Source organism: Macaca thibetana, chromosome 8, assembly GCF_024542745.1.
Source record: "Macaca thibetana thibetana isolate TM-01 chromosome 8, ASM2454274v1, whole genome shotgun sequence".
In the NCBI taxonomy this organism is placed as follows: Eukaryota; Metazoa; Chordata; class Mammalia; order Primates; family Cercopithecidae; genus Macaca; species Macaca thibetana.
Genome location: NC_065585.1, coordinates 121,099,801 through 121,126,436, shown reverse-complemented (window position 1 = coordinate 121,126,436; position 26,636 = coordinate 121,099,801). Strand labels below are relative to the sequence as shown.

Below are 26,636 nucleotides of genomic sequence, written 5' to 3'. Positions count from 1 at the left end.
ACTCCTCTAGAACTTTTTTAGTTACCCTTTAACCTGTCCCAAGTAAATCAAACATAAAGAAAAAGAACTAATGGAATTCAAATGCTTCCTGTCCTGTTGTTGTTATTTTTTTCACCTGCGAAGAACTAAGACTATCTTCTAAGGCATTTATTTTGAATATAACTTTTGGGTTCCCCCTTGTTTAAAAAATAATTCATTTGGGATATTTGGAAAGCATAGAGAAGTCTAAAGAAGATAAAAGTGTCCATAATCAGGTTGCAGTGAGCCGAGATCACGCCACTCTACTCCAGCCTGGGCGACAAAGCAAGATTCCGTCTCAAAAAAAAAAAAAAAAAGTGTTGGTAATCATGCCACTTGGAAGTAATCACTGTTATCACACTATTTGAAATATGGTCTTCCGTTCTTTTTCATTATTATGAAATAGTTCAGGTATATATATATCTATCTGTATATATTTTTAAAATAAAATTGGGCTCATATGTAGTGTCTAATACATTTCTGTTTCACTTAATATAGTAGCATTTTTTCCATATCATTAAATATTTTTGACAACATGGCTTGTGTTATTTTAATTTTTTTAAAGTATTCTATCTTACAAATGCACAATCATACATGTAGCCAATTTACTAACAATCATAGGATAGTTAGGTTGTTTCTAACTGTAAGTACTATTGTAATAGTAAAAATAAGTTTAATATAAAAGTAGAATTATTGGCCGGGCGTGGTGGCTCATGCCTGTAATCCCAGCACTTTGGGAGACTGAGGCAGGTGGATCACAAGGTCAGGAGTTCAAGACCAGCCTGGCCAACATGGTGAAACCTCTGTCTCTACTCAAAATACAAAAATTAGCTGGGTGTGGTGGTGCGTGCCTGTAATCCCAGCTACTCAGGAAGCTGAGGCAGGAGAATGACTTGAATCTGGGAGACAGAGGTTGTGGTGAGCTGAGATCCTGCCACTGCACTCCAGCCTGGGCAACAGAGCGAGACTCTGACTCAAAAAAAAAAAAGTAGAATTATTTTGAAAGTCAAAACATTACTTGCTGATTTAAAAAACAACACAGTGGGAGGCTGAGGCTAGACGATCCCTTCAGCCCAGGAGTTTTAGACTAGCCTTGGCAATACAGCAAGATGCTGTCTCAAAAAAAACAAACTCATAGATTTCCTTGACTAGCATCTAGTACTCATAATTGGCTGCTCACTGACACACAGTATGATGCTGACTATGTTGGGGATGTTTGGGAGATCCTGCCCCAGGGCATTTGCATTTTTAGTTCTTCTTTTCCCAGATCTCTATCTGCTTATAAGACATACATTCTATTTCATTCATGTCATTTCTTCCGAGACTTTCTCCTCTGGTTGCTTTTTAAATCACAATCTCATCATTTTACCCTCATACCCTGTTTCTTTTCATAGTGTTTATCAACACCTGAGATTTATGTATATTTATTAGTTGACTGTCTTTCTCTGCCACCAGAAGGTAAGCTTCATGCCAGCAGGGATACGTTTTGTTCACTGTTGTTTTCCCCAACACCCACAACAGTATTAGTTGCTCATCGAAGTTGCTTAATAAATACTGGTTGAGTTCATTTGAATGAATGAGCATCTATGATTTGTATCTTCAGAACAAACTCTCAAAAAAGAATTTCTGGGTTAGAGGGCATGCACATTTTAAAGACTTTTGACATACTCTGAAGTAGTCTTCCAGAAAATATGTATATTGGGTTATACGCCAAAATTTTTTTTTATTTTTGTGATGAAAGTACTGAAATAAACAAAAGCAAAATTTTACCTGTTTTGACTTCTAAAATGTTAGCATATTCTCTATAAAATAAGCTAAACTAATCTCTTGGGTCCCATATGGCTCTAAAATCTACCCCTTTTAATGAATCCTGAATATATAAATATACTTTAGTGTTCGTATGGTTGATATTTTGATCATGGATTTCATTTTGTATCTTATTCAGATTTTTCTGCAGATTATTATCTTAGAAGAATCTATTATAAACTTTTTTTTTTTTTTTTTTTTTTGAGACAGAGTCTCACTCTGTCACCCAGGCTGGAGTGCAGTGCCGGGATCTCAGCTCACTGCAAGCTCCGCCTCCCAGGTTTACGCCATTCTCCTGCCTCAGCCTCCCGAGTAGCTGGGACTACAGGCGCCCGCCACCTCGCCCATCTAGTTTTTTGTATTTTTAGTAGAGACGGGGTTTCACTGTGTTAGCCAGGATGGTCTCGATCTCCTGACCTTGTGATCTGCCCGTCTCGGCCTCCCAAAGTGCTGGGATCCAAAAATAATTTTCAAAGTTAAAAAAACTTTTACATTTGTTTTCAGAGACTCAGAGTTTATTCATCTGCCACAGATCCATTTACTGACAGGTAGATTGCTATTTATAGTGTGTTATACGCTCATATGAATTCTCGCTACCAGTAGCTTCTTACATTGGAGATGGCAGTTGTAATGACAGCCTCCCTCCTAGTAGAGCCTCAAAGAAAAGGTCTTTGTTATTAAGAGAAATTTTAGAGGATAATCACTTTTTAAAAAGTCCCTCTGTCAAAAAAGTCAGCTACAAGAGGGCAAGATACAGATCCTTGGATTAAACACTTTAAATCAGCAGATAATTACCGGGAAGTTTTAAATCTACTGTTGGTGGATGTTTAAATTGGTGTAGGCTGAGCATGGTGGCTCATGCCTATAATCCCAGTACTTTTGGAGGCTGAGGTGAGTGGATCACTTGAGCCCAAGAGTTCAAGACCAGCCTGGTCAACATGTTGAAACCCCATCTCTACAAAAAAAAAAAGCACAAAAAATTAGCTGTGCATAGAGGCACTCACCTGTAGTCCCAGCTACTCAGGAGGCTGATTGAGGTGGGAGGATCACCTGAGCTCAGGAGTTTGAGGCTATAGTGAGCCATGATCACCACTACCCTCCAGCCTGGGAGACAGAGTGAGACCCTGTCTCAACAACAACAACAACAAAGATGTAAAGTATTTGAAGAGCAATTTTGTAATATATATATAAATTTTAAGTGCATATCCCCTTGATCTGGCAATTTCATTTGTAGGAATTTATTATGCAGATTGTATTACTTTTTGAATGCTGCATAAAAAATTATCACAAATTTAGTGGCTTAAAAGAACACATTTCTTATCTCATAGTTATTGTAGGTCAGAAGTCCAGGCCACAGTGCGGCTAGATTCTCTGTATAGAATCTCACTGAAATCAAGGTGTTTCCAGGGTTTCAGTTCTCACCTGGGGCTTAGGGTCTTTATCCAAGGTCACTTGTTGGCAGTCCTTGTAACTGTAGGATTAAGGTCCCTGTTGTCTTGTTAGCTGTTGACCAGGGATGACTCTCAGCTTCTGGATATTGCTTGCAGTTCCATAACATGTAGCCTCCAGTGGTAGTTTGCAATATGAATGTTTGCTTTTTTCCAGGCCGCCCTGAATGCATCTCCCTGACGTTCTCTTCTGTGATCAACTAGCTGGAAAGAAACCCTCACTTAGTTTTTAAAAGGCTCATCTTAGGTCAAGCATGGTGGCTCATGCCTGTAATTTCAGCACTTTGGGAGGCCAAAGGGGAGAGGATCACTTGAGGCCAGGAGTTCAAGACTAGCCTGAGCAACATAGTGAGACCTCCTCTCTACCAAAAAGAAAATTAAAAACTTAAAATTCAGTCAGCCTGCATGGTGGTGCAAGCCTGTAGGCCCAGCCATTTAAGAAGCTGAGACTGAAGGATAGATTGAGCGTAGGTGTTTGCGATTACAGTGGGCTGTGATTGTGCCACTGCATTCTAGCCTGAGTGACAAGAGTGAGACCCTGTCCCTAAAAATAAATAAGTAAATAAATAAATAAATGTTCACCTGATTAGATCAGGCCCTCCCAAGGTAGTCTGTCTTTTGCCATATAATGGGACAAAATAATGGGAGTCTCATCATACTTACAGTTTTCATCCACTGAAAGAGGAGTGGATTATACATACAAAGATGTAGATCAATTCAGGTCATTTTAGAATTCATCTACCACACAAATATACTCACAAAAAGGCAGTAAGATACGGATGCTTAAGGATGTTCACTGCAGTGTTAATTATAACAACAACAACAAAAAGATAATCTAAATGTCGACAAGACAGTAATGAATAATACGCTTTTTAACAATGGAATGCTAGGCAGCTATTGAAAGACCAAGGTGGCCAGGTGCAGTGGCTTATGCCACACTTTGGGAGGCTGAGATGGGGGCATTGCTTGAGCCCAGCAGTTTGAGACTAACCTGGGCAACGTAGTAAGACTCTCTCTACAAAAAATTTAAAAATTAGCTGAGTGTGGTGGCATGTGCCTATAGTTACAGCTACGTGGGAGGCTGAGGCAGGAAGATTGCATGAGCCCAGGAATTCAAGGCTGCAGTGAGCTATGATCACCACACTCCAGCCTGGATGATAGAGCAAGTCTCTGTCTCCAAAAACAAAAGAAAGACAGACCAAGATAGACCCATAATATGTGCCGATATGGAGAGATGCTATTTTATAAGCCATTTGCAGAGCATGTAAATGGTCATCTCCTTTGTAAATTAAAAATATATAATGTACAGAAGAAATCATTAACAGTGGGAGGTTGGGTTAGGAGGACTTATAGTTGTTGTTGTTGTTTTTTGAGATGCTGTGTTGACATGTTGCCCAGGCTAGTCTCAAACTCATGCAATCCTCCAGCCTTAGCCTCCTAGATAGCTGGGACTATAAGTGCATGCCATCATGCATGACTTACTTTTAATTTTATATCCTCTCTAGTATTGTTTGAGTTATTTTTTACCACCACTGTGTACTACTTTTATAATTATTATTATTTTTCAAATTGGTAATTTAAAAATTACCTAGTTGGGGCCCAAGCATTTGAAAAGCTTTGTAAGCACCCGAGGTAGTTCAGCTATGTGCTGCTGGTTAAGAATGACGGCTCCGGAGTCTTTAGGAAGCTTCTACTATCCTTTGGGAACCACTTCACCAAATACAAAAATTAGAAATACTTTATTTTATGTTATTTTTCTAAATCAAACATTGGGGTATTCTTTAACACTTTCATTTCTTACCTGGCAACATTAAATAATGCATATAGCAGTTAAAAAATGCCCTGGAATATAATGCTCGATAAAAGTCAGCTAATTTTATTAATTAGGAGTAGATACGTAGTAAAGAAAGCTCCCTATGACTGCCTTTGTTTTGAATTAAATATCAGAGGTTTTTTTAGGTGACATTTTTCTTAGTTATTCTTCTGTCTTTTCAGAATTGTTTTTTAATTTTTAATTTTTATGGATGTATAGTAGGTGTATGTATTTATGGGATACATGAGATATTTTGATACAGGGATGCAATGTGTAATAATAACATCAGGGATTTTTTTGACAGGTATAAATGGTTCAGACTATTTTCAGAAGCTGGAACAATAGGTCCTGGAAACATTTTAAGTGTCTCCTTTTGCCCATAATTTCTTATCTCAGGTTTTTATTTGCTTTTCATGTGATTTAACTGTAGTTAAACCTGATGGCTTTCTTTTTTTCCTGTCTACCAAGATAGTCCTTCTTTTGTTACAATGCTGCATCTGAAATGTAAATAAATCTTGGAACAAGCACACAAATTCAAGTATAAGTTTAAAATTTTATTCCTGTATAAGGAGAGAGCATGTGTGTTGCTGTGCATGGGTGTTTTTACTGATAAGCTGATCTCTCTTCAGTGGCCGCTGTGTCTTCAAGAATTAGCATCTTATAATTAGTAAGGGATGCTTAGTTTCAGATTGTGCAGCTGTAATCTTGTTCATGTTTTTAAGGGGAAGGTGGGTGAAGGCTTTTCTTGTATCAATCTTAAATTGCTGTATAATGCAGAGATTTTTAAAAAATATTCCTTTCTTTATGGAAAAGTATACTGCTTTTTTTTCCTTTTTTAAAAAACTGATATGTAATAGTTGTACCTATTTTTGAGGTACATGTGATATTTTTACTATGTGTGTACAATGTATAATTATTAAGTCAGGGTAACTGCAATATCCATCACCTCAAACATTTATTTTTTGTCGAACAGTTAAACAAAATTTATTTTTTTAAGAGACAGGGTCTCATTCTGTTGTCTAGGCTCGAGTACAATTGTGTAATCATAGCTCACTTCAACTTTGAACTCCTCAGCTTAAGTGATTCTCTTGCCTCAGCCTCCCGAGTAGCTGGGACTGTAGGTGTGTGCCACCATGCCTGGCTAATTTTTAAATTTTTTTGTAGAGACTGAGTCTCGCTTATGTTGCCAAGGCTGATCTTGAACTTCTCAAACAATCCTCCTGCCTTGGCCTTCCAACGTGCTGAGATTACAGGTGTGAGCCGCCATGCCTAGCCCCTAACAGTTAATTTTTGACATATCATTTGTTTTTGCAAAAGTATTGCTTCATTGTTATCTACTTAGAAAGCAAGAAACATAGTGTCTGTCTTGTTTTGTCTTTTCCTTTTCTTCCCTTTTCCCTTCCCTTCTTTCTTCCCTTCTCCCTTCCCTTCTCCCTCCCTTCCCCTCCCCTCCCCTCCCCTCCCCTCCCCTCCCCTCCCCTCCCCTCCCCTCCCCTCCCCTCCTCCCCCCCCCCCTCCCCTCCTCTCCCCTCCCCTCCTCTCCTCTCCTTTCCACAGGGTCTTGCTCTGTTGCCCAGGTTGTAGCACACTGGTAAAATCATAGCTCACTACAGCCTCAACCTCCCAGGCTCAAGCGGTCCCTACACCTCAGCCTCCTGAGTAGCTGGGACTACAGGCTTGAGCCCTCATGCCCAGCCTATTTTTATGTATTTATTTATTTATTTTCTTCGAAGGAACCTCGTGTTTATATTATTCCATAAATGCTGTGGGTTCAAGCTCATAGCTCTGGGTCAAAGTTTCTACTAAAGTAAATGAATTTCTTATTTCCATGAACCGGGTTTTTTTTTTTTTTTTTTGAGGCAGAGTCTCGCTTTGTCACCCAGGCTGGAGTGCAGTGGTGTGATCTTGGCTCACTGCAACCTCTGCCTCCCAGGTTCAAGCAATTCTCCTGCCTCAGCCTCCTGAGTAGCTGGGATTACAGGTGTGCGCCACCACGCCTGGGTAATTTTTGTATTTTTAGTAGAGACAGGGTTTCACTATGTTGGTCAGGCTGGTCTCGAACTCCTGACCTCGTGATCCACCCACCTCTGCCTCCCAAAGTGCTGGAATTACAGACGTGAGGCACCGTGCCCGGCCCTTCCAGGAACCATGTTTTAAAATGTATAGTTAGCCGGGCGCGGTGGCTCACGCCTGTAATCCCAGCACTTTGGGAGGCCGAGGTGGGCGGATCACAAGGTCAGGAGATCGAGACCACGGTGAAACCCCGTCTCTACTAAAAATACAAAAAATTAGCCGGGCGCGGTTGTGGGCGCCTGTAGTCCCAGCTACTCGGGAGGCTGAGGCGGGAGAATGGCGTGAACCCGGGAGGCGGAGCTTGCAGTGAGCCGAGATCGCGCCACTGCACTCCAGCCTGGGCTGGGCGACAGAGCGAGACTCTGTCTCAAAAAATAAAATAAAATAAAATAAAATGTATAGTTAAATAGCTTACTGACAAGTTCCAGAAACTCCTGTAATTTTACTAATGAAAGCAGTATTGTTATGACAACTGGATTTAAAAAAAAAAATAAACAAATATTGTTTGTCATTGCTCATTGCAGCGGTTTTTAGAGTAGCAAAAGATTGGTCTAATTAGATTGTGGCATATCCATAAAGCAAAATACTGGGTAGATGTTAAAAAATTACAAAGCTCTTCTGTAGGGGAGGCAAAATTTTACCTTTACTCTCAGAGTTTTTCAGCTGGGCTGGAGAATTAAATTGACATAAGATAAATTAATAGGAGAAGAGCATACGGATTTATTTAATATAAGTTCTACATGACATGGGAGCCGCTATAAGAAAATGAAGACCCAGAGACTCAGAGTTGAACACTTACATGCTGAATTGGACGAAAAGTAATAAGTTGTGAAAAAGGAACTAAATGATGTGAGGAGGCTAGAAGATAAGAGTTATTTGAATTCAGCCTCAACTATTAATCCTTGGTGATAACAATGTTATTTTCCTTCTTGTACACGGAGGGCATCTTTCTTTTCTTTTTGTTTTTTTAACTTTTATTTTAAGTTCAGGGGTACATGTGCAGGTTTGTTATATAGGCAAACTTGTGTCATAGGGGTTTGCTATATAGATTATTTTGTCACCCAGGCACTAAGCCTAGTACCCAGTAGTTATTTTTCCTGATCCTCTCCCTCCTCCTACCCTCCATTTTCAAGTAGGTCTCAGTGTCTGTTGCTCTGGGAGGGCATCTTTCAAATGAGAATTTCATCTCCTGCTTTTAAAAAGCAGCATGAGCTGGGCACTGTGGCATGTGCCTGTAATCCCAGCTATTTGGGAAGCTGAACTGGGAGGATCACTTGAGGCCAGGAGTTTGAGACCATTCTGGGCATGTAACAAGACCCCGTTTCAAAAAAAAAAAAAGAAGAAGAAACAGCACGAAGGCCAGAGTGATCTTCTTGCAACTGTGGTTTTTCAGGTGCCTTTAACTCAAAGTTGTCAGTGTGCCGGAGTGGCGTATTTTGGGGTGGCATACTCTTAATTCCACTCTTCCTCTGAAGATGTGGCATGATAGCCAAAATGTGTTCTTAAGTGCAAAAAGCAAGTAAAGAACAGTACATATGTGCTATCATGTGTGTAAAAACCAAAAGGATGTTTTGGAAAGAGAAGAAACATACATATCTGCATGTGTATGCATAGAATATCTTTGTAAAGACACCCAGGAAACTGCTAATATTGGTTACTTGCAGAGAGAGGGCAGGAGGTACATTATACCCTTTTGTGGCTTTTAAAATTTGAGCTATGTCTCACGTCTGTAATCCCAGCATTTGGGAGACTGAGGTGGGAGGATCTCTTGAGGCCAGGAGTTCTAGGCCGCAGTAAGCTATGATAATGCCACTGCACTCCAGTCTGGGTGACAGAATGAGACCCTGTCTCAAACAATAATAATAATAATAAATAAAGCAAATAAAAATTGAAACAAATATGTCATCAGTGACTAGACCAGATTGTGATTTCTTGCAAGTAGTGCTGACTCTCAAAATTGCTTTCAAAGAGTTTTGTTGAAAATTTTGTTTTGTTAATATTGTATTATTGATACTAGTTAGAACTTATATCCGTGTCATCCTATGGCTGTAGTGCATTTTCCCTTCGCTATAGAAATAACTGTTTTTTGGGATATATCCTAAAAATTTGTCTTGAAAATAAAGCACTTAAATCAGCTAATTTAACCTCTGGGAATTATGTATTTGGCTATTTAGATTCTGCTAATCAAAATCTTATTTAAAAATAATGATTAGGAGGAATATTAGAGGGTCATTAAGAGCATGAACAGGTTTAAGTCCCAGTTCTGCCAGTCACTAGCTTTGCAGCTTTGGGCAAGTAAGCCTAATTTCCTCAGTTTTTGAATGAAGACAGTAACAATATCTACTTCATAGGGTTTCTGTGAGTATTAAATACTTTATCAGTTAACACTTACATAGTATGTATTAAGTGCCAGCATTATTCTGCATATTTGACATAAATGAATTGATTTAATCCTCACAGCAACCCTGAATCTACAATTCAGGGTATTATTATTATTATTATGACCATAGATAAGGAAACCAAGGCAGAGAGTTAAAATTTTTATCCAAGGTCCCATAGCTAGTAAGTGGAGGGTGCTGAGTTTCTTCAAAGCAGGCAACAAGTTCCAGACTGCATTCTCTTTACCACCATATCATGCCACATGCTTAACTCACTGACAGACACGTCATAAGCCTTCAATACATTTAAATAATAAAAGTAATATAGGCCAGATACAGGTGCAGTACCTCATGCCTGTAATCCCAGCGCTTTGGGAGGCTGAGGCAGGAGGATTGCTTGAGGCCAGGAATTGAAGACCAACCTGGGCAGCATATTGAGATCCTGTCTCTACAAATAATTTTTAAAAATTAGCTAGGTGTGGTGGTGTGCACCTGTAGTCCCAGCTACTTAGAAGATTAGGCAGGAGGACTGCTTGAACCTACGAGTTTGAGGTTACAGTGAGCTACGATTGCACTACTGCTCTCCAGCCTAGAAAACAATAAGATCCTGTCTGTAAAAAAAATTTTTTTAAAGGCAGTATAATAATGTTATTGTATAAAGATTACATATTCATCATAAAAAAGAACAGCTAAACTAAGAAAACTATAGATACCATTGTCAATCTAATCCCTCAGAAAATTAAATATTGGTGATTATATATGCAATTCATATACTTTGAAAAAATAAAGATAGTAACATTTCGTAGCCTGTTTTATTCACATATTAATATAACATGAACTTCTTTTTGCTTAATTTAATTTTTGACCTCCTGATTTAATTTACAAAATAACAATATACTTCATTACTTGCCATCTTGACTTGGCATTCTTTTTTGGAAGTGGGCTAAGGAATTATTTTGAGTCATTCTTGGGATTGAAAGGCATTTATCAATGTAAGATGTTATGGAGCATAAATTAATAAGTAATTGAAATTCCTACCTATATTCAAGTGTAGAACTCCCATGGAGGAATTCCTTACTGACACTGGCAACAGAGGGAACTCTGGTTCCTAGGATTTTCAGGAGAAAAAGTCAATCACTGACCATAAATTAAAGAGTTTTTTGTTTGTTTTTTACTTCCAACAGACTTTATGGCCAATGCTGGATCTACTTTGAAATGGGCAAAATTTATAGTATTTAAGATAAAGCAGAGTATAAGGATGTAACTGTAAGCAGAGGCAACGATGCATAAGACATGGCTCTTGTTAACTTTGAGCTCCTAATAAAGTTAGCATATGTTGTGGAATAGATGATGCTGACTGCTATAACAGCAATACAAAATGTTCTGAAAACCTCAAAGAAACCCACAGGCTCCCTTAATGAACTCAAACCCTGATCACCCAGTATTGGCATTAAAGAGAAATCTTCACACTCAGGGATGGAAGGCCTTACAACCTCTAGTGTGGTCTACTGGTTTACACCTTCCTTAGGGATCTCTCTCTAATCATTCCTGTCACCCATACAGTACTCAGTCTGGCCCAAACCTGAATCCATCATTCTTCACTTTATTCCCCAAAGCCTTGCCAGGACCAGGCTCTGATCCTTAAACATGTCTTTCTAAAGGCTTAGAGATCACAAAAAGGAAATAAACACAGAAATAATTACCAACTAGATAGTCTGACTCACTCGATACAGCTTGGTCCTGTAGGCCACCTCATCATCCCAGAATCCTAGAAGAGGAGAAGGAGCTCACAGTTCTGCAGAGCTGCCTGACTATACTTCTGGTCTTCTCTGCCCACACACATCCCTGAACTCAGCTTGACTTTTTGAAACCAAGGCCAAGGAAGAAGAAGATGTTCCTTTTTCTCTTTAAATGCCCATTTTCCAGTTTCCCACCTATTATTTGATGACTTTTCCTTTCTAGAGATTTGTAGAGACTCCTCCTTCCACCTGCTGATGTATTTCCTTATTCTGTAGCCCCAAGTTGACAACCACATCAAAATATAATTTATTAAACCAAACATTTATTTTTTATTGTTTAGAGGCAGAGTCTCACTCTGTTGCCCAGGCTGGAGTGCAGTGGCACTATCGTAGCTCACTGCAGCCTCAAACTCCTGGGCTCAATCTATCCTCCCACCTCAGCCTCCCAAGTAGCTTGGACAGCAGGCGTGTGCCACCACAGCCAGCTAATTTTGTTTTTTAATTTTCTGTAAAAACGAGGCCTTGGCTGGGCGCAATGGTTCATGCCTATAATCCCAGCAGTTTGGGAGGCCAAGGCAGGTGGATCACAAGGTCAGGAGTTTGAGACCAACCTGGCCAACATGGTGAAACCCCGTCTCTACTAAAAATACAAAAATTAGCCAGGCGTGGTGGCATGCAACTGTAGTCCTAGGTGCTTGGGAGGCTGAAGCAGAAGAATCGCAAGAACCCGGGAGGCAGAGGTGCAGTGAGCTAAGATCCTGCTACTGCACTCCAGCCTGGATGACAGAGCGAGACTCCGTCTCAAAAAAAACAAAAAAACAAAAAATTAAGCCTCATTGTGTTGCCCAGGCTGGTCTCAAACTCCTGGCCTCAAGCGATCCCCCTACCTCAGCCTTCCAAAACACTGGGACTGCAGGCATGAGCCACCACATCAGCTTAAGCCAAATGTTTTTAGAGAAAATAGAATCAAGACATAATTTGTTTACAGACCTTAAAAATCATGAGCCAAAACATTACTGACATTTTATTGATATCTCTTAAGACTCCAGTTTCCACTTATATATCTTCAGCACCCCTAAGGGATCTTCAAGACCCATAAAAGACTCACAAGACTACCATGGACCTTACTTATCATCCATATACTTAGAAGGGTCAGGAAGGGCAGCACTGGGCGTTCCTTTTCAGTGGAGTGGTCCTCACAGCAGTGCATACCACAGTCCAGCAGCTTTCCGTCTCTCTTGCCCCCTCCCATCTCACCAGCTCAGGTACAAGGAAACAGTATCCATACTGGGAAGATTAGGGAGCCATCCTGGTATAGAAGCCTCATGCATCAAGTGTCAATGTGTGTTGTAAAACTACCTTCAGAGGACCCCAAAGCTATAGCTTCCCACCAGGTAACTGGGTAATTTTTACCACAAGCCATGTTGCCTAATAACACAGTGGACAGTCACCTTATCACATTTCCAAGCAACAGAGCTAGAAAGTTAATCCAAGGTCACACTTGTCTTTAAGAGGAGAAAGGTATTGTTAACGTATTATCCACAGCTTTTCAAAAGTATCTTTACAAAGATAATTGTGATCTCAAATTATCTAAAATAAATGGCTTTAAAATAGCTTCATATTCTCCTGGCCTATATCCTTTTTCAAATGTGATACATTTTAGTTTTTCTTCCATTGACTGGTTTTCCTTTTTTGTTAGGTCGAATCAAATATTCGGAACAGGTGTACGATGCCTGTATGGAGACATTTGACTGTCTTCCTCTTGCTGCCCTCTTAAACCAGCAGTTTCTCTGTGTACATGGAGGAATGTCACCTGAAATTACTTCTTTAGATGACATTAGGAAAGTAAGTTATCTTTTATTATTCTCATAGAGTATATTTTTAAAATGTGTTGGGTTCTGTTGTTGTTGTTGTTGATGATGTTTGCTTTAAGGCAGAGTCTCTCTCTTTCACCCAGGCCGAAGTACAGTGGTGCTATCTCAGCTCACTGCAACCTCCGCCTCCCTTGTTCAGCCTCCCAAGTAGCTGGATACAGGTGCGCACCAGCACACCTGGCCAGTTTTTGTATTTTTAGTAGGCTAATTTCTGTATTTTTAGTAGAGGCGGGATTTCACCATGTTGGCCAGGCTGGTCTTGAACTCCTGACCTCAAGTGATCTATCTGCCCACTTTGGCCTCCCAAAGTGCTGGGATTACAGGTGTGAGACACTGGGCCCAGCCTAAAATTTGTTTCTTATTGCAGTCAACCAATATATCTTTAGCTGAAATCTTTAAAATATAGATAATCAAAAGTAAGAAAATGGAAGATACCTCTGATTTCATCACCATAACTACCGTTAACATTTTGATATGTATCTACCACAAATTATAATTTTTAGTGAGCTCTATGTTTTTACCAACTAGAAAGCTAACATTCTTATAGTCCTGAAACTTAAAGTATATCACAGTGCAAAAGGAAGCAAACCAGGGTTCTAATCACAGTCCTGCCATTAATTGTGTAACCTTGACCAAATTATTGAACCTCTTTGTCACATTTCTTCTCTATGAAATGAGGAAGTTGGAAAGAATGGTCTGAGGACACTGCCATCTCCGAAATGCATTGGCTTTGACATTTTAGATGATACGGTTTCATTGTTTTACTTGCCTTCCTTGGTGATTATTATTTCCAAGATTCTGTATCTTCATTATGGAAAAAGATGACAAATTTTTATTGTACATAGTCATCTTATCTTCTCTACCTTTGAATTCTTCTACGTGTCTCTCTCTCTCTCTCTCTTTTTTAATCAAAGTAATGGATACTCATCCTCTTATAGGTACTGAGACTAAAGATTTTTCTGTTTATAAAACTATTTTCTCTGAATGAAAGTCTCCTTAGGGTAAGAGGGTGTACCTATATGTACTGGCTTTTCTCTTGCCTCACTGTCTTTTAAATAACCAGCATTTCTCTCTTACATAGTAAAATATGAATTTTATAATTCTGAATCAATCATATCAATAAAAAGCTCTTTCAGTAGAAATTTATCTTCTTGGCATTCAGCTATTCTATTACTTACTTTCTCTTGGTTTTTATGCTTTTAACTAAAGCAGCAATGACTAAAGGCTTAAGTTAATAACTCATATTGAAATACCTCAACTGCATAGAATGGAAAGGATAAATGCCCTTACAAAATTAGCATTCTTTAAAATAAAGAAATCTCCACTGGAATGAGGTTTGCAATGAACAGAACCATTGTAAAACATTTCTGCTCTCATGGTAACATTGGCTCACCTAGACAATTAAAATTAATTTTATATAGTCATAGTCTTTCTAAAATTGTATATCTCTATAGTGGTTGATTTCACATTTGAATTAAATTAGTACTCCTTTACGATTAGGATGTAAGAGGGTCCTTTACTACAGTATGGTTAAATGACAGGGATGTTTATAAAAATTTATTGCAGGCCGGGCGCAGTGGCTCAAGCCTGTAATCCCAGCACTTTGGGAGGCCGAGGAGGGCAGATCACCTGTGGTCAGGAGTTCGAGACAAGCCTGACCAACATGGAGAAACCCTGTCTCTACTGAAAATACAAAATTAGCCGGGTGTGGTGGCACATACCTCTAATCCCAGCTACTAGGGAGGGTGAGGCAGGAGAATCGCTTGAAGCTGGGAAGCGAAGTTTGCGGTGAGCCGAGATCATGCCATTGTACTCCAGCCTGGGCAACAAGAGCGAAACTCCGTCTCAAAAAAAAAAAGAAAAGAAAAGAGAAAAAAAATTATTGCAGAAAAATAATAAAAGTTATTATATCTAAAATTGTTAAATGTTCCTTTTCTTGCAGGAAAATCCTTTAGGGGCACACTGGCTTCTCTCCTAATACATTCTTGTGGGTGGAAGGGGTTTTTCTTTAATGCATACCAATTTCCAAGAGCCCTTTTGCTCTCCTGATTTTTTTCTTTTGGCTTTTGTGTGTCTTCTAGTTAAACAGGTTTACAGAACCTCCCGCCTTTGGACCTGTGTGTGACCTGCTTTGGTCTGATCCCTCAGAGGATTATGGCAATGAGAAGACCTTGGAGCACTATACCCACAACACTGTCCGAGGGTGCTCTTATTTCTACAGGTAAGCTAGTCCTTGAGATAGAAAATTATGAAAGGAAACTGTAATTCATTTTATCAGATTATTTTTCAGCATTTTATATTTCAGATCTGTGTAGTATAAGCACTTCTGTTTAATTTTTCGATTAATAGGAGGCAAGAAACTTATTTGTTTGGCTTTTTGTATTTTCTTAGATATTATGCCCTAAGAAGTGTAATACACGAAACATGATTGGACATCCTGCAGTGCTCTGATATTTTCGTCTGACTCTAAGTGATCTAGACTATTTGTTCCTAAACATTATCTATATACTTTTTTAAAAAAAATCAAAGCTTTCTTGGCTCTTTCCCCAGAGATTCTGATACTAGGTCTGAGAGGAATCCTATTGTGTTTTCAAAAGCTCTCCAACTTTTGTAACCACTAGTGTAGACTAAGATATAAAAAGAACAGGACATTGTGAACTAAGCCCAGTACATTTCCTGGAAGTTGGTGGTTGTTTTAAATTTCACAGGAGCTTTCATTGTGATTAGACACTCAAAAATAGGAAGACAGGCAGGGCTTGGTGGCTCACGCCTATAATCCCAGCTCTTTGTGGTGCCTAGATGGGCGGATCACTTGAGGCCGGGAGTTCAAGACCAGCCTGGCCAACATGGCAAAACCCATCTCTACTAAAAATACAAAAATTAGCCAGATATGGTGGCAACACTCCTGTAATCCCAGCTAATTGGGAGACTGAGGCAAGAGAATCACTTGAACCTGGGAGGTGTAGGTTGCAGTGAGCCAAGATTGTGCCACTATACTCCAGCCTGTGCAACAGAGCAAGACTCTGTCTCAAAAAAAAAAAAAGAAATACATAGAGAAGTTGGAAATCTAAATTATTTTTAATCCCAGTATTTTATTGTGGCAAATAATATATTTATTTTCCTAAAAATCTCTGTTACTTGGCTAAGGTAATGTGTTCATTAAAATACATGCATGCACACACACATGAAACTTTGTTTCACCATTACTTTTAGCATTCTTCTAAACCTTTTTTCTTTAAAAAAATTTAAAAAAAATTTTTGTGAGTACATAGTAGGTATATATATTTATGGGTTATATGAGATATTTTGATACAGTCATACAACATGTAATAATCACATCAAAGTAAATGAGGTATCCATCACCTCAAGCATTTATCCTTTGTGTTACAAACAATCCAATTATACTCTTTTATTTTATTTTTTGTTGTTTTTTTTTTTCACTTTGTTTTTGACGGAGTCTTGCTCTGTCACACAGGCTGGAGTGCAGTGGCGTGATCTCAGCTCACTGCATCCTCTACTTCCCAGGTTCAAGCAATTCTCCTGCCTTAGCCTCCTGAGTACTGGGATCGTAGGCACCCGCCACCATTCCTGGCTAATTTTTGTGTTTTTTAGAGATGGCGTTTCACCCATGTTGGCCAGGCTAGTTTGGAACTCCTAACCTCAAGTGATCCACCCACCTCAGCCTCCCAAAGTCCTGGTGTGAGCCACTGTGGCCAGCCTCTTCTAGTTATTTTTAAATGTACAATTAAATTATTATTCACTATAGTGACCCTGTTGTTTAAATCTCACAGTAGCAAATACTAGGTCTTATTCATTCTTTCTGTTTTTTTGTACTCATTAACTATCTCATTTCCCCTCTCACTACCCTTCCCAGCCTCTGGTAACCATCATTCTACTGTAATCTCCATTAGTTCAATTGTTTTAATTTTTAGCTCCTACAAATAAGTGAGAACATACGAAGTTTGTCTTCCTGTGCCTGGCTTATTTCATTTAACATAATGACCTCTAGTTCCATTCATGTTGTTGCAAATGACAGGATCTCATTCTTTTTTATGGCTGAATAATATTCCATTGTGTATATGTACCACATTTTCTTTGTCCTTTCATCTGTTAATAGACACTTAGGTTGCTTCCAAATCTTGGCTATCGTGAACAGTGCTGCAATAAACATGGAAGTGCAGATGTCTCTTCAATATACTGATTTCCTTTCTTTTAAATATATACATAGTAGTGGGATTGCTGAATTATATGGTAGTTCAATTTTTAGTTTTTTGAGGAACCTCTAAACTGTTCTCCATAGTAGTGTACTAAACATTCCCACCAATAGGGTATGAGGGTTCCCTTTTCTCTATGTCCTCACCAGCACTTGTCATTGCCTCTCTTTTGGATAAAAGCCATTTTAACTGGGTGAGATGATATCATAGTTTTGATTGCATTTCTCTGATGATCAGTGATATTGAATACCTTTTCATATACCTGTTTGCCATTTTATGTCTCCTTTTAAGAAATGTCTATTCAGATATTTTGCTCATTTTTAAACTGGATTATTGGATTTTTTGTATTGAATTGTTTGAGCTCCTTACATATTCTGGTTATTAATCCGTTGTCAGATGGATAGTAAACAGTCTTTTTTTTCTTTCTTCTTCTTTTTTTATTTTTTATTTTTATTTTTTTTGAGACAGGGTCTCTCTCTGTTACCCGGGCTGGAGTGCAGTGGCGCCATCACAGCTCACTACAGCCTCAACCTTCTGGGCTCGAGCAGTCCTCTTGCCTCAGCCTCCTGGGTAGCTGGCACTGTAGGCGTATGCCACCATGCCCAGCTGCTTTTTAAATTTTCTGTAGAGACAGAGTCTTGCTGTTTTGCCCAGGCTGATCTCAAAGTCATAGACTCAAGCACCCCTCCCTGGTTGGCCTCCCAAAGTGCTGGGGTTACAGGGATGAGTCCCACCCAGCCAATAACCATTTTTCATTCCTCCATGCCAAGTTTTCCAATGACTAATGTGATGAAATCAATTAACTTTTATTTCTTTTTACATTGCTCAAAATAAAGAGCATAATACGTATTCATTGTTGTCAGAATAGAAATTGGTACAATTTCTGTGGACATCAACTTGGCAATATCTCTCAAAGGCATTTGTACATGGCCTTTGATCTAGAAATTCTACTTCTAAAACTTAATCCTGTGGATGTATACTTGATTCTCATTACTTATGGATTTCATATTTGTGAATTCCCCCACTTACTAAGATGTATTTGTAACACCCAAATCAGTACTTACAGAGGTGTCATAATCATTCATGGGAATGCAGTGTGCAGTGCAACAAAAAATTTGAGCCACCTCACTCACATGTTCCTAGCTGAGATTGAACAAAATGATGCCCTACCTTCTTTTTGCAGCCCTCATATTGTAAACAGGCATTCTTTTGGGTTTTATTTAGTGAAACATGTTTTATGTTTTTGTGCTTTTCATGAGTGATTTCACTGTTTAGAATCGCCACCAAGTGTAGTGCTGAAGTGCTGCTGTCTCGGGTTCCTAAGCACAAGAAGGCTGTGGTGTGTCTTACAGGGAAAATATGCGAGTGTTAGATATAAGCTTTGTTTAGGCATGAGGTGGTTTTGGCCATGAGTTCGATGTTAATGAATCAACAGTGTAAATGACCTGAAGTATTATTAGACAGAAACACATCTGAAACAAGGTTATGTATTAATTGGTGGGTGAAAATGTTATGACCAGAGGCTCACAGGAACTTTACCCTGTATTTCCCTTAGCAGTAGTGTTTCATTATTTGCTAATTCAGTTTTTGCAGCAACATTATAGAATGTAGCTACTGGGAATAATGAGATAAAAAATTTGACTCACCCAGGACACATGCATGTTCCCAGCTGAGGTTGAACAAAGTGATACTCTGCCTTCTTTTATCCCAGGGATAAATCCCATTTAGCCATGGTGTATAATCCTTTTAGTGTGTTGTTGAATTTGGCTTTCTAGTGTTTTATTGAGGATTAAAAATCTATGTTCATCAAAGATACCTGTACTTTTCTTTCTTCTGGTGTCTTTGGCTTTGGTATCAGAGTGATCCTGGCCTCATAATGTGAGTTTGGAAGAATTCTATCCTCTTCTATTTTTTGGAAGGTTTAAGAAAGATTGGTATTAATTCTTTTTTTAATGATTGATAGAATTAACCCATGAAACCATCTGGTCCTGTGCTTTTCTTTGTTGAGAGCTGTTTGATTACAGATTCAGTCTCCATATTTGCTATTCGTCTGTTTGGGTTTTCTATTTCTTCTTGATTCAGTTTTGGCAGGTTGTATATTTCTAGGACTCTATCCATTTCTTCTAGGTTTTCCAGTGTTTTGGTGTATGGTTATTCGTAATAGTCCCTTATGATCCCTTTTATTTCTGTGGCATCTATTGTAATGTCTCCTCTTTCATTTTTTATTTATTTGAGTATCTCTTTTTTTCTTAGTCTTGCTAGGGGTTTGTCAATTTTGTTTAGTTTTTCAAAAACCAACTCTTAGTTTTGACTTTTTTCTATTGTTTTTCTATTCTCTATTTGATTCATTTCTGCCCTAAACTTTCCTTTCTTCTGCTAACTTTGGGTTTATTTGATTCTCCTTTTTCCAGTTTCTTGAAGTGTAAGATAAGGTTGTTGAATTCAGGTCTTTTTTGTTTTTTTTTTTTTTTTTTTTTTTTTTTTTTTTTTTTTTTTGAGACGGAGTCTCACGCTGTTGCCCAGGCTGGAGTGCAGTGGCGCGATCTCGGCTCACTGCAAGCTCCGCCTCCCGGGTTCCCGCCATTCTCCTGCCTCAGCCTCCTGAGTAGCTGGGACTACAGGCGCCCGCCACCGCGCCCGGCTAATTTTTTGTATTTTTAGTAGAGACGGGGTTTCACTGTGGTCTCGATCTCCTGACCTTGTGATCCGCCCGCCTCGGCCTCCCAAAGTGCTGGGATTACAGGCTTGAGCCACCGCGCCCGGCCTCTTTTTTGTTTTTTAAATTGGCATTTGTTACTATAAGCTTTCGTGTAAGTACTGTTTTTGCTGCATCCCATACATTTTGATATGTAATTTTTGTTTTCATTTGTCTTGAGGGTTTTTTTTTTTTTTTTTTTAAATAGGATGTTTTGCTCTGTCACCCAGGCTGAATGCAGTGGCACAGTGATACCTCACTGCAACCTTGAACCCCTGGGCTCAAGCAATCCTCCTGCCTCAGCCTCCTGAGTAGCTGGGACTACAGGATGTACCACCATACCCAGCTAATTGTTTTTAAAATTTTTAGAGGAGATGAGGTCTTGCTATGTTGCTTAGGCTGGTCTCGAACTCCTGACCTATCTAGAGATAATTTTTAAATTCCTTTTTGATTTCCTCTTTGACACAATAGTTGTTCAAAAGTGTGATGTGTAGTTTCTACATATTTGTGAATTTTCCTATTTTCTTACAGTTATTGATTTTTAGTTTCATTCCATTGTGGTGGGAAAAGATACTTAGGATGATTTACATCTTCTTAAGTTTGTTGATACTTCTTTATGATTATATAGCCAAAAGAATATTCTGTATACACTTGGGAAGAATTGTAGTCTTCTGTTATTTGGCAAAAAGTTTTGTATATGCGTATTAGGTCCATTTGGTCCATAGTATTTTTCAGTTCTGTTGTTTGCTTAATGATTTCTGACTGGATGATTTATCCATTCTGAGAATGATGTATTGAAGTTACTTGCTATTATTATTATTATTATTATTATTATTATTATTATTTTGAGTCGGAGTCTTGCTCTCTCGCCCAGGCTGGAGTATAGTGGCACGACCTCGGTTCACTGCAACCTCCGCCTCCTGGGTTCAAGCAATTCTCCTGCCTCAGCCTCCCAAGTAGCTGGGATTACAGGCATGCACCATCATGCCCAGCTAATTTTTGCATTTTTAGTAGAGACGAGGTTTCACCACGTTGGCCAGGCTGGTCTCGAATTCCTGACCTCAGGTGATGCACCCACTTCGGCTTCCCAAAGTGCTGGGATTACAGGTGTGAGCCACCATGCACGTCCTACTTGCTATTATTTTATTACTGTTTAATGTCTGCCTTCAGATCTGTTGTTGCTTTATATATTTAGGTGCTTTGATGTTAGGTACATATATATTTATAATGATTATATCTTTCTGTTGTATTGACCCTTTTATCATTATATAATGACTTTTGTTCCCTCTTGTGATGATTTCTGACTTAAAGTCTATTTTGTCTGATAAAAGTTTAGCCACTCATGTTCTCTTTTGGTTACTGTTTGCATGGAATACCTTTCTCTACCCTTTTACTTTCAGCTTATGTGTGTCTTTAAATCTAAAGTGAGTCTTTTGTAGACAGCATATAGTTGGGTCTTGTGCTCATCCATTCACTCATACTATATCTTTTGATTTGGGAGTTAAAGTAATGATTGATTGGTAAGGACTTACTATTACCATTTTGTTGGTTGCTTTCTGTCTGTTTTGTGGTTCTACTATTCCTCTTTTTTTCTCTTTGTGATTCGATTTTTATTTTTGTAGTGGGTTATTTTGGTTCTTTTCTTTTTATCTTTTGTGTATCTACTGTGCTTTTTCATTCATAGGGTTTGCATCAAACATTTTATAGTTATTGTAGTCTGTCTTAAGCTGAGAAGAAATTACCTTCAATGACGTATAGAAACTCTACACTTTACTGCCCATTCACACACCTAATGTAATTAATCTCAGATTTTACTTTATTTTTGAGACAGGGTCTTGCTATGTCACCTAGGCTGGAGTGCATTGGTGCGATCTTGGCTCACTGCAGCCTCTGCTTCCCAGGTTCAAGTGATTCTCCTACCTCAGCCTCCCGAGTAGCTGGGACTACAGGCATACACCACCACACCCAGCTAATTTTTTATATTTTTAGTATAGATGGGGTTTCAGTATGTTGGCCAGGCTGGCCTCTAACTCCTGGCCTCAAGTGATGTGCCTTCCTCGGCCTCCAGAGTGCTGGAATTACAGGCATGAACCACCGCGGCCAGCTGCATCTTTTAATTTCTACTTTAACTTCCTTTAGTTGCTCTCATAAGGCTGGTGTAGTCGTGACAAACTCCAGTTTTTGCTTTCTGGAAAAGTCTTTATCTCTCCTTCATTCTTAAAGGGCAATTTTGCTGAGTAAAGTATTCCTGGTTGGCAGGGTTTTTTTTTCTTTCTTTTAGCACTTTGAATATATTGTCTCCCACTTTCCTGGCCTGCAAGGTTTCAGCTGAGAAATTCACTGATAATCTTATCAGTGAATCAGAGATGGGGTTTCACCGTGTTGGTCAGGATGGTCTCGATCTCCTGACCTCATGATCCATCCTCCTCAGCCTCCCAAAGTGCTGGGATTACAGGCGTGAGCCATCGTGCCCAGCCTCAAATGACCTATCTTTTACGTTTGCCATTTCTTTTCTTCTGCCGGAGTCTGCTGTTGAAGCTGTCTCTTGAGCTTTTCAGTTGACTCATTGTGTTCTTCAGCTGCAGGATTTCTATTTGCTTCTTTTTATGGTTTCTGTTTCTTTATTAAACATCTCTTTTTATTCATTTATTGCTTTCCTGATTTTGTTTAGTTATAGTTCATTGAGCTTCTTTAAGATGATTATTTTGGATTCTTTGTTATACAATTCATACATCTCTATTTATTTTGGGCCAGTTACTAGAGCTTTATTAGTTTCCTTTGGTGATGTCATTTTTGCCTGGTTCTTTATAATTCATATAGCCTTGCAGTGGAGTCTATGCATTTGAAGGAGCAGGGGCCTTCCAGTTTTTATGGACTAGTTCGTCAAGTAAATACCTTCTCCTATTGAGTCCCTGGATTGATGGGATTGCCTGTGGTATTGTGATTAAGCAGGGCTGAAGCTAGCTTATGGGGCTACATTAGGGTTCACAGTCAGTGGGCCTGCCACTAGGGGCATGGACAAGTATGTCCCATGGATGGGGAGAGCTGTTTCTGGAACTCAATAGGGTGGGACCCAAGCCGGGCCACAGGCTGGTTTGGGTTTATGTTTGGGTCCAATCAGCAGCCCTTTTACCAGAGGAATGGACAGGCATGATTTCCACAAGGTCCCTGTTAAGACAGGACTTCCTCTTGGCCATAGTAGAGCACAGCTGGAGCCAGGTCAGAGTGCTGCTTTGAGTTTGCAGTTGGGTCTGGTTGGTTGATCTGTTACTAGGGGCATCAATAGACATGGTTCCTTCCCAGGATGGATCAGGTTGGTGGTAGGGCTGCAGACAAGTAGGACTGGAGCCAAGTTTACGAGGGATGGGCTGATTCTGGGTCTGTAGCTGAAAGGTCAGTGGGCCTACCTTCTCAAAGCAGCTGTTCCTAGTCTTGGGCTCCACCAAGGTTTCATAACCACCTACCTCAACCCCAAGGTTCTCATAGTGGCACTTATGGTCATGGATGGCTTCCAAACTATTGTTTCTGTAGGAGGACCAGGGCTGGGGACATTCTCTTTTGCCATCTTGCTGACGTGACCTACAATCTACTTTAAAAGTAAATTTTTTCTAATGAGCATAAGGAGAAACAAAGATTTTTAAAATAAACTAAATAATTAATGCCTAAGTAATTCCAGGTTAACTTTGTATACTCCAGTTCTTCCTATCAGGTATTTGTCATTCAGAGAGGTAATAGTAAGACAAGAATATTTTAGGTGTATATGAGAATATTGTATCTTTTTTTAGAATATGGTTGGCTAAAATATTTACATCTACTCCTAAAATATTCCTGCATAAGCTTGCAGTGAGCCGAGATTGCGCCACAGCACTTCAGCCTGGGCAACAGAGCAAGACTCCATCTCAAAAAAATATATATATATATTCCTGCATAAAATTATCTTGGTGTTGATATTACCTGTGAAGCTGTAAGTACATTCTTTTATTTTTCTAACAATTTGACAATTTGACAATTGAAGAAAGTATGTGTTGAATTTTTAGCACCTACTACATATACACACACACTACTGTTGCACTTTTTAATATCAAGACACTGATAAAAGTTTTTGGTGTTGTATTATTATCATTATGGATTAAGACAAAAATTAAAAGATGGGATGGAGGAGCTCTTGCTATTGTAGGATTATCTATTGTCTTCATGTTTGATCTGTAGTGAGGTATACTAGTGAAATAGAAAAACAGAATGATGAGTACTAATGTATTCATAACATTTCAGTAGTGTGTAATACTTGTAATTTTGAAACAAAATCAGCTGATATCACATTGACTTTTCTCCATCTTCCTATTTAAAAAATTGTTTTAATTCTGGATTTATGTTTTCTAATTTTCTTTTCCAGTTACCCTGCAGTTTGTGAATTTTTGCAGAACAATAATTTATTATCAATTATCAGAGCCCATGAAGCCCAAGATACTGGGTAAGTCACATTAAAATTGTATCAAATATCACTGCAGAGTCTTTGCATTTAATATGAAGACAGACGGGCTTTCATCTCTTTTTCAGGTATCGAATGTACAGGAAGAGCCAAGCAACAGGCTTTCCATCACTTATTACAATTTTCTCTGCCCCCAATTACCTAGATGTCTATAACAATAAAGGTAAAGGAGTCCAGCAATATTTGAGTTTGAATTTATGAGTAAACGTGAGCTCTGGTTTAATTGTATGTATGTATGTGTGTTTGTTTCATTTTAAAATATAAACTTGAAATAAGAAAAAAGGGGTCTTAGTTGAAACAAAGGCCAAGAAATTTAGAATTTATGCTGCTGCTTGGTCTTTATCTCCTAAGGATTACTGGCTTCTTTGTGAGTATAAATAATGATCATAATAGGTCGGATTGATACTACAGAATCAAAGTATAAGAAGAATAAATTGCTTCAGGCTCATGTTAGAATAGTTAGCATAAATTACTGGTTTTGGTGAATTTAATGTATTTATAACAGTATCTCAGAGTCATAGGTATTTTAATATTTGTGAATTGTTAAACTGTTTTCGTTTTTCTTGAGATATGATCTAGGTAGAGTGACCTAGTGTACAAAGTCAAAAAAAAAAAAAACTTCATTTTTAGTTTAAGCCCTGCCAGAAACTAATACTGTGACTTTGGGTGAGTCACGTTATCTTTCTAATCTTCAGTTTCCCATTTGAAAAAAGAAGAATGGATATATACATGCCTTTTGTTCCAGGAATTTTATTTCTAAGACTTTATCCTGTTAAAGTCTTTTTTTTTAATTTAAAACTTTTATGATTAATAGTTTATAAGTTTTCTATCGAAGCCGTGGTCCTCCTAAAAAAACTTTCATATTTCTGTAACTATTTTGTTGTTTATAAAGTATGACTATAAATTAATAGGACTTTGAAAATGAACATGCCAGAACGAACATATCCAAATGAGTATTGTCCCTTCAAAGTAGTTACCTTGGGAGGCTACACACCTATTCCAACAATGCTGTCCTTGTTCAAAAACATTTTTGGAACTCCTCTTTTGGCATTGCCTTCAGAGTCTGCGACACATTCTTTTGATTATCCTCAATGATGGGAAATCTTCGTCCTTTGAGGGTGGATTTGATTTTTGGACAGCCAAAAGTCATTCGGAGTCAAGACTGATAAATAAGGTGAGTGATCAAGCTAGATGATACCATTTGGGGTCAGAAACAAGGTATGATTATAAGGTAATGAGACTGGTTTTTCTCGTGTTGCTGATACAGTGGCTCTGGAGGCACTTCCAAAAGAGGAGTTCCAAAAACGTTTTGAGTAATGGCAGCATCTCTGGATTAATTGTATGGTAAGGCAATAAGTTGTGCTGAAAAGAACACAAAGCAAGGAGTCAGTCTAGTACTGCTTCACTTTTAAGTGTGTCACATTTAACAAGGTACTTCTCTGAGCCTCATCTTTAAAATACCTGTCATATAGGGTTGTTGAAGATAAGTTGGAATAAGGAAAATGGATCTTAAAGTGTTGTTCAAAATATAAATTACTATAATAATACAGATTTTACTGTTATTGTACCTGATGTGATGATATCAAAGGACCACACTCATCTGATACAAAGGTCTGGTGTGTTTGTAGCTGGTGGTTTCTTAAGTCTCATTACTTTATAGTTATACCTTGTATATGCAGTTGGGGAGATAAGTTTCAAAGATGGCCAAAATATAATTAATATTTACTCTGTTTAAAAGTAAACTGTGGAATGGCACATCTCATTTAAATCTGATTTGGGTCAGTCATTTTAGTTTGTCCTCCAGTGACTTGTCTATTTTAAAAAGCATGTCTTTGACTTAAGTTCTGTCCTAGCCTTATGTTTTCATTTACGTTAACATTCTTCTCTGAGCCTGATCTGTCCTACAATGCTCTACTTCTCCCTAAGTTATTTCCTTTTTCCTGATATTTCCAGTATATTAGCAACTTAGGTTTTTATTCTTATTTATTCTCTTGTCAATGGTGTGGACTATTTGTGTTGTTAAACGTCTTCAAGGACTGTTAGTGGCCCTAGATCTCCTATTTGTAATGAAGGTGTTCCTTTCTCACTT

The 26,636-nt window shown here is 38.6% G+C and overlaps 1 protein-coding gene across 4 annotated transcripts in view; it reads left to right on the top strand.

Moving 5' to 3' along the window:
* Nucleotides 1-26,636, top strand: part of PPP3CC (protein phosphatase 3 catalytic subunit gamma) — a 102,561-nt gene that overhangs the window by 59,349 nt on the left and 16,576 nt on the right. For all 4 annotated transcript variants that reach the window (XM_050801429.1, XM_050801427.1, XM_050801428.1 and 1 more), the window contains exons 5-8: nt 12,975-13,120; nt 15,231-15,370; nt 24,452-24,529; nt 24,616-24,710. In XM_050801429.1, the coding sequence (XP_050657386.1) occupies nt 12,975-13,120; nt 15,231-15,370; nt 24,452-24,529; nt 24,616-24,710 (459 nt within the window). The remainder of the gene's footprint in view (nt 1-12,974; nt 13,121-15,230; nt 15,371-24,451; nt 24,530-24,615; nt 24,711-26,636) is intronic.